This window comes from Notechis scutatus, chromosome 3 (assembly GCF_049901735.1).
Source record: "Notechis scutatus isolate UNSWTSFEM ecotype Mainland chromosome 3, rNotScu1.2, whole genome shotgun sequence".
Lineage (NCBI taxonomy): Eukaryota > Metazoa > Chordata > Lepidosauria > Squamata > Elapidae > Notechis > Notechis scutatus.
In genome coordinates this window covers 53,449,594-53,462,045 of record NC_142011.1, presented here as the reverse complement: position 1 = coordinate 53,462,045, position 12,452 = coordinate 53,449,594, and the positions used below count along the sequence as shown (strand labels likewise).

Sequence of the window (12,452 nt, the reverse complement as noted above, 5' to 3'; positions counted from 1 at the left end):
AGGTTTATAGCTGTGCTTGGTGTAACAACTGAAAATCACATTTGATGGAGCAATATTCTAACTTGTTCTTTCTCTTTTACTGGGAATAAACCTTATTTGAACAATGAATATATGATTCCTAGTTCATAGATATGAACCTTAATGTGTTCATCATTTGTTTCTGAACATAATACTATTAGACATGACCTCTATTAGACCATCTAAAAATTTATGAAACACAGAATGTATTTAACATCAACATACAACTAAATGAGACAAAGGGATTACTGTATGAAAAAGGATAAAAGAAAAGAATATTAATTTGGTTTCAAAACCAAAGATACAATGTTTTGGGAAGATAAATAGAAGCTCTAAAAATATTTTTGTTTTTTATGAACCAAGAATATACAAAGCAATCAGCATGGAAATATATCAAGATGATGTTTTATGAGAATGATGGTCCTTTTACAATTTACAATTTACAACTCTCAACAGTTCAGTAAAAAGTATTCCAGTATAATATAAGAAGAATGAAATTAGGACCAGAAGAATTCCATCTCTGATGGTGAAGAAAACTACAGGTATCCAAAGCAAGAGAATACTCACCAGGCAGCTGCACATTCCCCATCTAAATTTCACTGAATTTGATTATTTTTTATGTTAACTTTCTATGTCTATTTCTCAAATGTTTAATGAGTCAAGTAATGTGTAGTGAAAGCATAGTGGAAGAGTTAAAGTCTGTACAGATAAAAACTTGGGAGTCTCCAGGTAGATTAAGAAATGTACCCCTAATCCCCATGATAAGGGGAAAAAGAGAAAGGTGAATTTCAGTCACCACTGAAATTTCCGTGGTATAATCTTTCCCATAGCTCTTCATGTTTAGATTTGAGAAGAAAAATCCGAGGTAGGTTGATCTTTGTGTTGGTGATTTATAATTTACAAACTTACAGTGTAAGTTTGTAATGATTTGAATAATTCTGAATAAAATGCAAATACTACCGATGAGTAAAATTGTAGATTTTCAAACTTCTAATCTTGTTTCTAAAGTGATAGCTAATCATAGCTGTAAACAATAGCAATGGAGCCAAAGGCACATAAAGACATTTTTAATCCAAAGCTATGCACTTTATCTCCTTTATATGCGTATTCAGTGTGGAAAATTCCACCTATAATATATATTTTAATATGCTTGTGTATATATCATAGCATCCATGCACATTTATGCAAAAAGCCCAAATTATGCACGTACATCTTGCCATAAAGACAGACGCAGTAGAAGCACATATAATAGGCAGATGACATATGGTTGCCATGGACCACTGGGTAGAAATTCTCTACCGGTACCATGAGGCAAGCCATCTCAAGAGGAATTTCATATTACAATTGCCATGTATGTATGATTTATTGAGGTTTAAGGTTTAGAGATTTATTGAAGTTCAAGGTTTAGAGCAGTGATCCCCAACCTTTTTTACGCCGCGGCCCGGTACCGGCATCAGCTGGGCGCCGCGGCCCAGTACCGGCATCAGCTGGGCGCCGCCATCTTTTTTTGATGAAAACGTGCTTCCGGTGAGCTTTCTACCCGGAAAAGCTCACCGGAAGCACTTTTTCATCAAAAAAAGATGGCGGCACCCAGCAAGTCAGCGGCCCGGTAGGACTTGTTCCGCGGACCGGTGGTTGGGGACCCCTGGTTTAGAGAACACACAGATGTTATAGGAGAAGTAATGTCCCCAGGCTATGATACATCAGTTCTTGATCAGTAAAAAATCAAGAACAAGTTACCTTAAGATGATTCTTGAAATATGTCTGGGGTTCACAGAACATAACCTGCTCAAAATCTAACTAAGTGATCTGCAACCCATCAACATGCAAATGGCAACAATTCCTCTCTCTCATTAGAAGAAATTGAAAATGATTGACTATTGCTGTGATTTAGAAGCTGTATTTGAACATGCAGCATTCATGACATCTATGGGGAGCTAGGATACTATGGCTGCTTAGTAATGACAGTCATTGTTCCCCTTCCTTTCAGTCTAAGAAGTCGTTCCTACTCCTTGTTTCTTTCCAATACAATTATCCTCATAGCACTTACATCAATCTGACTCAGGATGACATCAATGATGCTGCCAACAACTATGAGAAAATCAAAGACATTCCAGGGGTCTCCAAAGTATCCCTGGAAAAGAAAGAAGAATGTAAACTACAAATAAATAGATTAAGCAGGAATATAAGACAAGGTAGGAACCTTTGCTGAAAGCTTTCCAGTTCAAGAATTAATGTTGAACCTTTTGGTTTGTTTGACCTTATTAAAACGAAGTAACAGATATATAGACCACATAAGTAGTCTTTTAGGACCATCCTCACTGAAGATGGCCTGTGTTACTCTAAACCAGGGGTGTCAAACTCACGTGATTTATCGGGACTTTTTTCCCCTTCACTAAACCGGGCGGGGGCGGGGCCAGCACATGATGCATCCGGCTTGCGGGCCGCAAGTTCTAAACCAAGATCAGGCTGACGTTCTGACAAAAGTTGTGATGCATCGATTCTCACTCACCTTAGCCTTGAAAGCTATCAGTTTAAGAATCATCTCAATAGTAAAGAGGATGGTGAAAACCACATTGAGGATATTTGAGAGCTGGTTCATCATGTCTGATTGCTTATAATGCTGTAGAGATAGTTGAAAAGCAGACTATTTAGAAAACGTGGGCTTTTTTAAAAAAGCTTTTCGTTAAAGACAGAGTTTTATCCACAGTCACTTTGCTTGCTTTCTCTTTGTTTACTTGCTTACTCTCTCTGTTTGAAAATAGTTAGATTGATACTAGATGATGAATTCTGTTCTTGTACCCTAACTTCTCTTTCCCCTACATCTTATTGTCTGCTATTCCTATTGACATAATGGCAATGAAAAACTACTGCTCTAGTCAACAAATAGAAAACAACAAATAGATGAAGAGTTTGGGTGTGGGTGTATGTGTGCATAGCTTATAAATAATGAAGCTTTTGATGGACACATTTAATAAACAGTGAAATTTTGTCCACAGACTTTCACTTTGGAAAATTAAACCTCACAGACTGCAGGATTAAGAATGAAAAATATGGAAAGTGACCAAGAAAATACTGGGCAAATAACAGTCTTTGACCATATCATCAGTGTCACAGTTTCAGCTGAAGTACCTTGCAATTAGCAAGGCTTATGTAAGGGGAAAATGGAAAACACACCACTTTAACTTCAAAGCAGATAAATAAGTTAGGTGCTCTCAGTTATTGGCTGGGATGAGGTAAAAGTTGCATCATGTGGACATGAATTTAAAGCATGGCTAGCAAAGCATCTTCAAGGTACAATTAGTGGGCATGTGGATGAATCCTATGTTTCAGCTTTCCTTCAGCAAGCAAGTTTGTCCCAAAATTTCATAGTTCCTGCTACTGCCACCACCACTCCCCAGCTGAAGAGGAGTTCTTTCCATCCATACCTGCATGCCCAAGCAGATGGTGTTCAGTGTGATCAGGAAAAACATGAGGTACTCAAAGTAGGAGGAGGTCACCAAATACCAGATCTGGTATTGGTAAGGGTTCTTGGGAATGTAGCATCGCAGAGGCCGTGCTTTCAGGGCGTACTGGACACACTGGCGCTGGAATGAGAGGCAAGACAAGATGTGAAGAGGACAGAAAAGAACAGGCTGTATTTACTGATTATACTTGCCTCAATTTTCTGATCAGCAACACCAAGTGTTTATTGTGGCTTGTTCTCTTCATAAACACAATGCTTAAATAGCTGAAAGCATGTTATTTATTTATTTATATTCCAGTGTACATATGTATTTGTTAAGAGTTATATCCCATCTTTTACCCAAGAGCATGAGAGTCACCCTTTACAGATAGTCCTCGACTTATGACCACAATTGAGCCCAAAATTTATGTGGTTGTTAAGTGAGACATTTGTTATGTGAGTTTTGCCCCATATTACGACTTTTCTTACCTCGGTTGTTAAGTGAATCATTGCAATTGATAAGTTAGTAACCTAATTGTTAAGTGAATCTGGCTTTCCCATTGACTTTGCTTGTTAAAAAGTCCCAAAAAGTGATCACATGACTCTGGGACACTGCAACCGTCATAAATATGAGTCAGTTGCCAACCATCTGAATTTTAATCATATGATTATGGGGATGCTGCAAAGGTTGCAACTGTGAAACAAGGTCATAAGTCCCTTTTTTCAGTGCCATTGTAACTTTGAACGGTCACTAAACGAACTGTTGTAAGTTGAGGACTACATGTATTTTATCCCCACAATATCAGACCTGTGTGGTGGGTTGGCTTGAGAGAAAGAATGACGAGCCCAAAGTTACCCAAGGAGTTTCCATGGCTAAGAGGGCGTCTGAACCTGGATCTCCCTGTCCCTAGTCCAATTTCTTGATCACTACATCACTGTGGCGACCTCTCATATGGAGACCCTCACTAGCTGCCTTGAGCTTCCAAAACATGAGCAATATATGCTCCATGTTTATTCTTCTTTTCTGGGAAGAGAACATTTGTGTGCTTTTCTACAATTTTATGAATTCGGCTTGCATTGGCATGAACGCCTTGTGTATAGTATGCAAATGGACATTAGTTCATTAGTGAACTAATGATGTTACCTAATTTGGTAATGAAACGTCCACAAGAAAACAACCAAGCTAAGAGAGCACCAAGAACCCCATAGTTCAATCCTGAGCTACAAATACTCTCTTCTATCAGGACTCTAGTTCATGGAATGCCTTATTTTAAAGGCAATTAATTTAATCAACAAATATCCATTCAATTAATATTAATGTATTTTTCTTCCCCCTACCCCATTAGAGCATGCACATCTTCAAATGTGTCATACATACAAGGGTGGTGGTAGGAATTTTTAGGACTCATTTCAGCTAGAATTAGCATTATAAGGACATCGACAAAATAAGGAAACTAAGCAATGCACAGGATTAACATATGTGGTGTATGCATGTGCATTGCCCTCACATGGACAGTGGTTATTTTAAAATTAGGATTGGCTTCTTTTCACATACATTCAGTAAATTGAATAAATAAATGAATGAGCCAGAAACCATGGAAATATTTTATGCAGCACTGTTATAGTCCAAAGCAAATATTCACGGCAGGAAGAAGAAGCGGTCACACATTTTTGAGTTTACTTGATCATAGCCAACCAAATTTTCCTTCCTGCTTGAATAAGAAAAGTTACAGACTGCACAGAGCTGCTATACTCAGATCCTCTTATAATCCCGCTATTCGCATCAAATACAACAGAAACTTTCATCGTGTAATTTCAAAGTTTGCAATATCTAAAATTTCTGACTGAACGATGTAACACTACTATATTAAGAATGCAAACTCCAGCACCTAATTTTGAACTATGCCCAACTAATATCTTTCCAACTGTTGATGACACATGATACCACAAGGCAAGCATTGCCCCCTAAGTACCATATGTGATGTCACAACACAAGTACAAAAGAGGGAATCAAACTTGCCATACCTGGTTTTTGTTCAGTTCACAATTTTTGTACTCAGTTTCACCCTGCTCCTGGAAAGTTACAATGATGAAACCTACAAAGATGTTCATCATAAAAAAGGCAATGAGAATGAGATAGATGATGAAGAAGATGGCAATGCCCATACGATAGTTGTATATAGGGCCCATGTCTTCAGCGTGCGTATCAATTGCTTTATACAATAGTCTGGAAAAGAAAGGATAGAGATTCCAAATTAATTGACATAAATAATTGAGCTTTCAAAAAGTTCAATCTTAATGGGTTTCTAAACAATTAATTTAATGATGAATATATGTACATCGGTATCACATAATTTTCCAAAACAGTACTGTGGAGGAAAATAACACATACTGTTCAATGATCAATCCACAGTAAGATAATCTTTATTCCAATTATCTCTTTGGTTTCGATAATAACAAATAATATAATTGCTATGCTTAAATAATGCCTGAACAGTAATTTATACACACTGGTAACATCATTAGTGATGTGCCCAAAGCTTCACCTTTCTGTGCCATTTTGCTTATCCCAGGGATCTCCAACCTCGGCAACTTTAAGACTTGTGGACTTCAACTCCCAGAATTCCTCAGCCATCATAGCTGGGAGTTGAAGTCCACAAGTCTTAAAGTTGCCAAGGTTGGAGACCCCTGGCTTACACAACAATAGCTAGGACAAAAGGAAACAGTGGCATTCCATATGATTCCACTGTCCGTTTTCCACAGCTGATGGGACTATATCGTGGGCACTTGCCACATTGGCTGGGAATTCACAGAGCTGAAGTCTGTGGGTACCATGGTACCTTTTGAGGATACCATGATGGAGATGAGTAGTCTAAATACTCCCCCACCCCAATATATACACACATACACACTTTTTCTCCATAGTAGCTTCTGTACTCACTGAGGCCATCCTTCAAAGGTAGATACAGTAAAGAGAGACATCATAGCTGACAAGACATTGTCGAAGTGGAATTCATTGTGCAGCCATATCCTTTCTTTTTCCACAACCTGTGTTGGATCAGCATCAACATACAAAATGAAGTGTCCCCTGGGATGAGAATCCATATATTAGCTACAAAGAGCCTGCATCATTAAGTGAGCATATAGAATATAACTGTGAGGACTACTCAGAAATATTGTAAGCAATTTTGTTCAAGGGATATACACTTCCAATTAAATAGGTATAATATTGCAGCCTTAATTTTATTTCTGTTGAACCAGCTACTTATTTTTGGCCTTCACTATACTGTAGTAAGGAAAATTTTTCTTTCAGTGGATCATTTATGATTAATTTATCCATGGTTCAATTAATATTTTATATTTTCTTAATATCACAATGCAAGAAACAGCATAAAGATGGCTTCTGCCACCTACAGTCAATAAAGCTTTCAGAAACAAATTAACTAGACAGTAAAAACTAGCTACTGAAAATCCATTATGGAAAATTAAGAAAATATATGTTATTTATTTAGAGAAAATTCAGATAATTATTAGCCTACATTGTATTTGTTTAGTTGTATAAGAACAATTCCAAATTGTTATTATTATTATCATCATCTCTTTTATTCATTAAACATGATACTCAGTCAACTGAACATTTAAAATTGTATCACAAATATAATTGACTGGCGCTAATGGTTGATATGGGTTGCTGCCAGCATCCTAGGTATTAACCAAGTATTTTCTTAAGATGTACGATGTTGTTGTTGTTGTTAAATTTGGGCTTCTCTTTAGATATATTCTAAGAGCTTAAGGAATAGAATGTTTATAAAATTTTAAAATCCAAATCTCACAGAAAAATAAGATGTGAATCTTTCTAACTGTATATCTCAAAAGTGTTTAAATGTTAAATTGCTTTGTGCCTAGAAATGAAAGGGAAGCTACAGGATAACAGCAGGCAGAGTGGGGAGTGGGGGTGGGCAGAGCTAAATGCATCATTAGCTTAGAGTCCTTATGTTCCCACAAATGGTAGGAATCTAACCCTTCCTGAATTTTGTTGACCCTTATCTGGTACCAGTTTAGTGTTGAACTTTGGTTGGCTAGATACTTGTGTATGGACTTGAATGAATCTTCTGTGCTGAAACTTAATGGCTGGTCCTGATCCTTTGCACTGACAATCTCCTTGAATTTGACCTTCAGAAAGAATCATGTTGTAATGATATGTTTCTGCAGTGGAGAAAAGAATAATATACAACCAAAGGGAGGCATACCTGCATTCTGATTCGGTCATCTTAGTTATATCTGTACAGCTGTAGAACTTCCCCTATATTTAAACAGAAACCAAAATAATTATTGTGTTGGTCTTACATTATAGAGTTATAGTGTTTCCCAGATTATACTAGTTTTGCCCTGTCTTAAAAATGAACATTTCCTACTACAAATGGATCAAAGATAAGTTTCTGTTCTCAAAGAGGAGATGGAAACTCCTAAAAGAGTTTACTGTCTTTTGACCTTGCTGCCATACTAAATAGTAATAGCATTGAAAGAGACCAATATCTTCCCAGTCTTAATTACAACTGGATGGGGAGGGGGGGAGAATGCTAATATTATTGTAGTAGATCTCCAAGCATTAGCATTTGCAGGCTAAATATTAGCATGTGGACTGTTATGTGTGCCCCTAGAAGAGCACATATTATACCTTTGCTTCTTGAGCTGCATTGGCTGCCAGATAGTTTCACATCCAATTCAAGGTGCCGGTTTTAACCTTTAAAATCTTTATGACATGGGACCAGATTGTCTGAGGGACTGCCTCTCCCCAGTTATATCTGTCCAGCCTGGCAGAGAGAACATACTATGGATACCATCTGCCAGAGACCTACATTTGGTGGATCTCAGGTATCTCTGCCATGGTGCCTGCCTTCTAGAACATTCTTCCCCACACCAGTATTAGATCAGCTCCATGTTTTGATGTTCCAGAAGTCCCTCAAGGCCTATTTTTGCCATTAGTCTGAGGGTCCCAGCAACTGAAGATCTGTTTAGATAGCCCCAGTATTGAGGTTGGATGTATTCATTCTTTTTCTTCTTGGGATTTGTATATATATATTTTAATTTATTTTTAATTTTATTTTTTTTAAATGTATTTTTATTTATTATTGTACACTGCCCAGAATCAGTTTTTGTGAGTTGGGCGGCTATATAAATTTTATTAATAAACACCAGCTGCTCTTTCATGTCTTCAGTTGCATAGTCCTGTCTAGGTTGTAAGCTTTAGATCAAAGTTATCCTTGTATTCTGTTCCTAGCTGAGTATGGCTGGGAAAGTTGTAACCCCAGTACTTCTGGAAGGCATCACACAGAGACAAGTGGAATAAATTCAGAAAAAACTGGATTACTGAGTCAGCAACCTAAATCAGTAATGTCCAAGAAAGTTTAAAAAAGACACCCCCTCCCGCAAAAAAACCCCAGTTATCCAGTTTGTGCCAACAGATCCGCATAACATGCCTGTGAAATAGAACAAAATGAGAATTAATTCTTAGAAATACTTTTACCTTGAAGAGCTGCACTGCAATGCAAGCAAACATGAACTGTAGCAAGAAGGTGACAAGAACAATGTTGCCGATGGTCTTAATAGCCACAAAAACACACTGGACCACATGCTAGAGAAAAAAGGGGAGTGAGAGAGAGAGAAAGAGAGAGGGATTGTTTTAGTTTATCTGTTCGATCATCCAATGTCCCGGTGCCCATTAAGATATTTTTAAATCCGGTATTCACAGTTCCAGATATCTGGAGTTTGTCAGTTTCGGTAAGGTGTAAATGTATGCCATAGTTCTACTTCAAGTATTCTAATAGCTTATAAATGGCATTCAAGACTTAGAAATATGGACATATAATACTTTTTCCTTGTTTATGTCAGGGTGATGCTTACCTTCAGTCCCTTTGCTCTGTTAATAGCTCTCAGTGGTCTCAGTACTCTGAGCACCCTCAAGATTTTCACCACCGAGATGGTACTGGACCTGTTGCAGGAAATGGGAAAGATGCTTTATTATGCTTTTGCAACCTTTGTGGTTACATTCAGAGTCCTGCTCTCAAAGATATTGTGCGCTTAGGAAGACATGACCTTGATGTTATTTTTAGGAAGGGCTTGGGGCACTCCCGGAATAGGAAGTGAGGCCAGAGAATTCTACATGGCTGCCTAATTCCCAGCATGCCTTGTGAAAACTCGTCAGAAGAGAACTCCATGAAAGACATGCTTCAGGTCAGGCATAGCTATACATTCGTAACATTTCCCCCCACCCCACCTCAAAACTCAGCTCTGCTGTCAGGAATTAGATAACAGCAAAAACCTTCAGGGAGTGATGTGGCAAATAAAAAGTAGCTTTACTGCAGAAAAGAAAGAAGTACATGCACAAGATCTACCTACTTTAGGACATAGAAATAAATTTCTTTATAGAAGGATCCAATCTGGGTTGGTCACTGGGACCAACCCTCTGGTCTCTGTGACCAACCCAGATTGGATCCTGAAACATTATTCTGGGACCCGTATATTTGCCTTCATTCATCTCATGTAGAAGTTGGACAGCAAGTTGTTCTTAAGCCTTTTTCTCCCATACTTTTGCATCAACTTCTGGCCATTCATTTCTCAGCCTTGAGATTGGAGTGCACCTGCTCTATGTTTACACAACAGAACTGCTGGTCTGAGCAGGTCTGGTTCCTGTCTTGCTAATTGTATACCTGATTTCAGATAAGGAAAGAATAGCTATCAACTTTAAGTAGCAAGACAGGGACAACATAGGAACGATAACCTGTAACATTCAAATGCCATCTCCAGAGTTCTCAGTCTAGTCTAGACTATTGAGGAACAGAAGAATCCAAAACATTGTTCAAACTGTAATACCTCTTCTATCCACCAGCTACTGCAATCAACCACTATAACTAAGAGAAACCTCTGAAGGAAATTTGAGTAAGTAAGCAGGGGAAAAAAGACCAAAAATTACATCTGTGAAATTTTCAAAGTCTTTGCATAACCAGCAGTCAGTTGGATTAAACTGTCAGTGCTAAATATACCTCTAGTTTTCAATTTGATTTCTTTTTTTCTGGCTGGAAGGAAGGATAAAAATAGCTTTCTGACTGTCAATATTTTGACCAACATTGGCTGTAAATATTGCTATTAAGGAACATCAGTCTTCCAAGTCATGAAGTTCTCAGTTAATAAGCTGTGGTTAACATGTTTGTATAAAATAATAAATACATTTTGCATTTTCAGAAATATATTTTAATATTCCTATATTTTATATTCAAAGTAGTTCTTATAGTGCAGCAGTAAGTAGCTTGGTGCCCTTCGGGTGTCCTCAACTAAATCTTTCACAATCTCTTGCCATTTGCCATGCTATCTAGTAGTGGTAGAACTTGCTCCAAAGTATCGGGAAGATACCATCTTGTCAAACCCTCCAGTAACCAAACAAATGCACTTTACAAATATTTTTTACAAACTCTCCTGAGTTATTGGATTACTATAAATGGTGTATGGTCTACAAGAAATCCCTGAATGTCCTATTGCAGTGATGGCTAATCTTTTGAGCACCAAGTGCTCGAAGTGCGTGTGTGTCCAAAGTGCCCCTGCATCCACCCCCAAATACAATGCGCATGCATCCCCCACAAATCTGCCTTGCCCCCTGCATGCACTCCATCCCCGCACATGCGCACGCATGCCCACATGCACCCCGCCCCTCACACATGCATGGCAGAGACCCAAAGACCATCTGGCTAGCAGGAGGCGTGTGTACATGCATGGCGGAGCTGAACTGGGGCAACGGCTCGTGTGCCCGCAGAGAGGCCTCTGCGTGCCACCTCTGGCATGCGTGCCATAGGTTCACCATCACGGACCTATTGGAAGCCTTGCCTGTCTATGATCCACTTACTCAAGTCTCATGGAGATGAGTGACACAACAACTACAAGCAAATCTAAAATGTTGAAAGAATTACGACAGAAGGATCCCTTGTGAAGAAATGCACCGTAAGTAGTCATCTGTAGGAAACAGAAGATTCAATTAGCTTTGATAAATCTAGCATTGTGTTTCTTTTTTCTATCTGAAATTCAGATGACCTTTTGGAAAACTATCTACTGTTACACACAATGAAGCAGAAATGAGAGGATGAAATAAACTCAAGAGAGTAATTAAGACTAGAAGATAACTGTATTTGTAATTAATAACGAAGTGTTGATGGCAGTAAGAGGTCCAGCCCATTTGTGGGGTGCCACAGGGCTTGGTCCTCTCTCCCATTTAATATCTATATGTGGCCACTGGGCAAGGAGTTCCAATGGTTTGAGGTGAGGTATCCTCAATATGCTGATGACACCCAGCTTTATGTCATCACCATATGCCATCTCAGAGCTCTTGTTGATGTCCTGTCTCAGTGCTTGAAGGCTGTAAGGGCCTGGATGGGGCACAATCGGTGTCCCAATGCTCAACCCAAGCAAGGCTTTGGATATTTGGGCCTTCTGGTGCAAGGGTTTTCCACCTTTGGTCCTAGATGGGGTGGTATTGCCTCAGGTGGACCCACTGCACAATCGGGTCCTCTTGAACTGACTTTCTAGCTCCTGCTAGAAAAGCAGGTGGAAGCCATGGCTAGGAAGGCCTTTGCACACCTTTAGATTGTGTGACAGTTATGCACGTTCCTGGACCAAGAGACTCTGCTCACATTCATTCATGTTCTTATGGCCTCCCATCTCAATTATTGCAATGTGTTCTGCTTGGAAGAGCATTCAGAAGCTTCCACTTATGCAGAATGCAATTATATGGGTAATAAATTGTATCAGATATTCAACACATGTAGCATATTACATTGTGAGCTTCATTGATTTCCAACATGTTTCCGGATGCTATTCAAGGTGCTGGTTGTCACCTTAAACTCCTTCATGGCTTGGGACTAGTTTACCTAAGGTACAATCTTCTCCCAGTTGTTTCTACCCACCCAGTCCAGTCTAGCAGGATGACATGCTCTGGGTTCTT

At 38.7% G+C, this 12,452-nt stretch overlaps 1 protein-coding gene across 2 annotated transcripts in view; it reads right to left on the bottom strand.

Moving 5' to 3' along the window:
* The window catches only part of CACNA1S (calcium voltage-gated channel subunit alpha1 S), a 76,297-nt gene that overhangs the window by 28,144 nt on the left and 35,701 nt on the right, over positions 1 to 12,452 (bottom strand). For both annotated transcript variants that reach the window (XM_026678123.2, XM_087959938.1), the window contains exons 20-28: positions 11,361 to 11,467; positions 9,368 to 9,455; positions 8,991 to 9,098; positions 7,714 to 7,766; positions 6,405 to 6,551; positions 5,489 to 5,690; positions 3,447 to 3,605; positions 2,531 to 2,641; positions 2,069 to 2,152 (exon numbers count right to left, since the gene is read on the bottom strand). In XM_026678123.2, the coding sequence (XP_026533908.1) occupies positions 2,069 to 2,152; positions 2,531 to 2,641; positions 3,447 to 3,605; positions 5,489 to 5,690; positions 6,405 to 6,551; positions 7,714 to 7,766; positions 8,991 to 9,098; positions 9,368 to 9,455; positions 11,361 to 11,467 (1,059 nt within the window). The remainder of the gene's footprint in view (positions 1 to 2,068; positions 2,153 to 2,530; positions 2,642 to 3,446; positions 3,606 to 5,488; positions 5,691 to 6,404; positions 6,552 to 7,713; positions 7,767 to 8,990; positions 9,099 to 9,367; positions 9,456 to 11,360; positions 11,468 to 12,452) is intronic.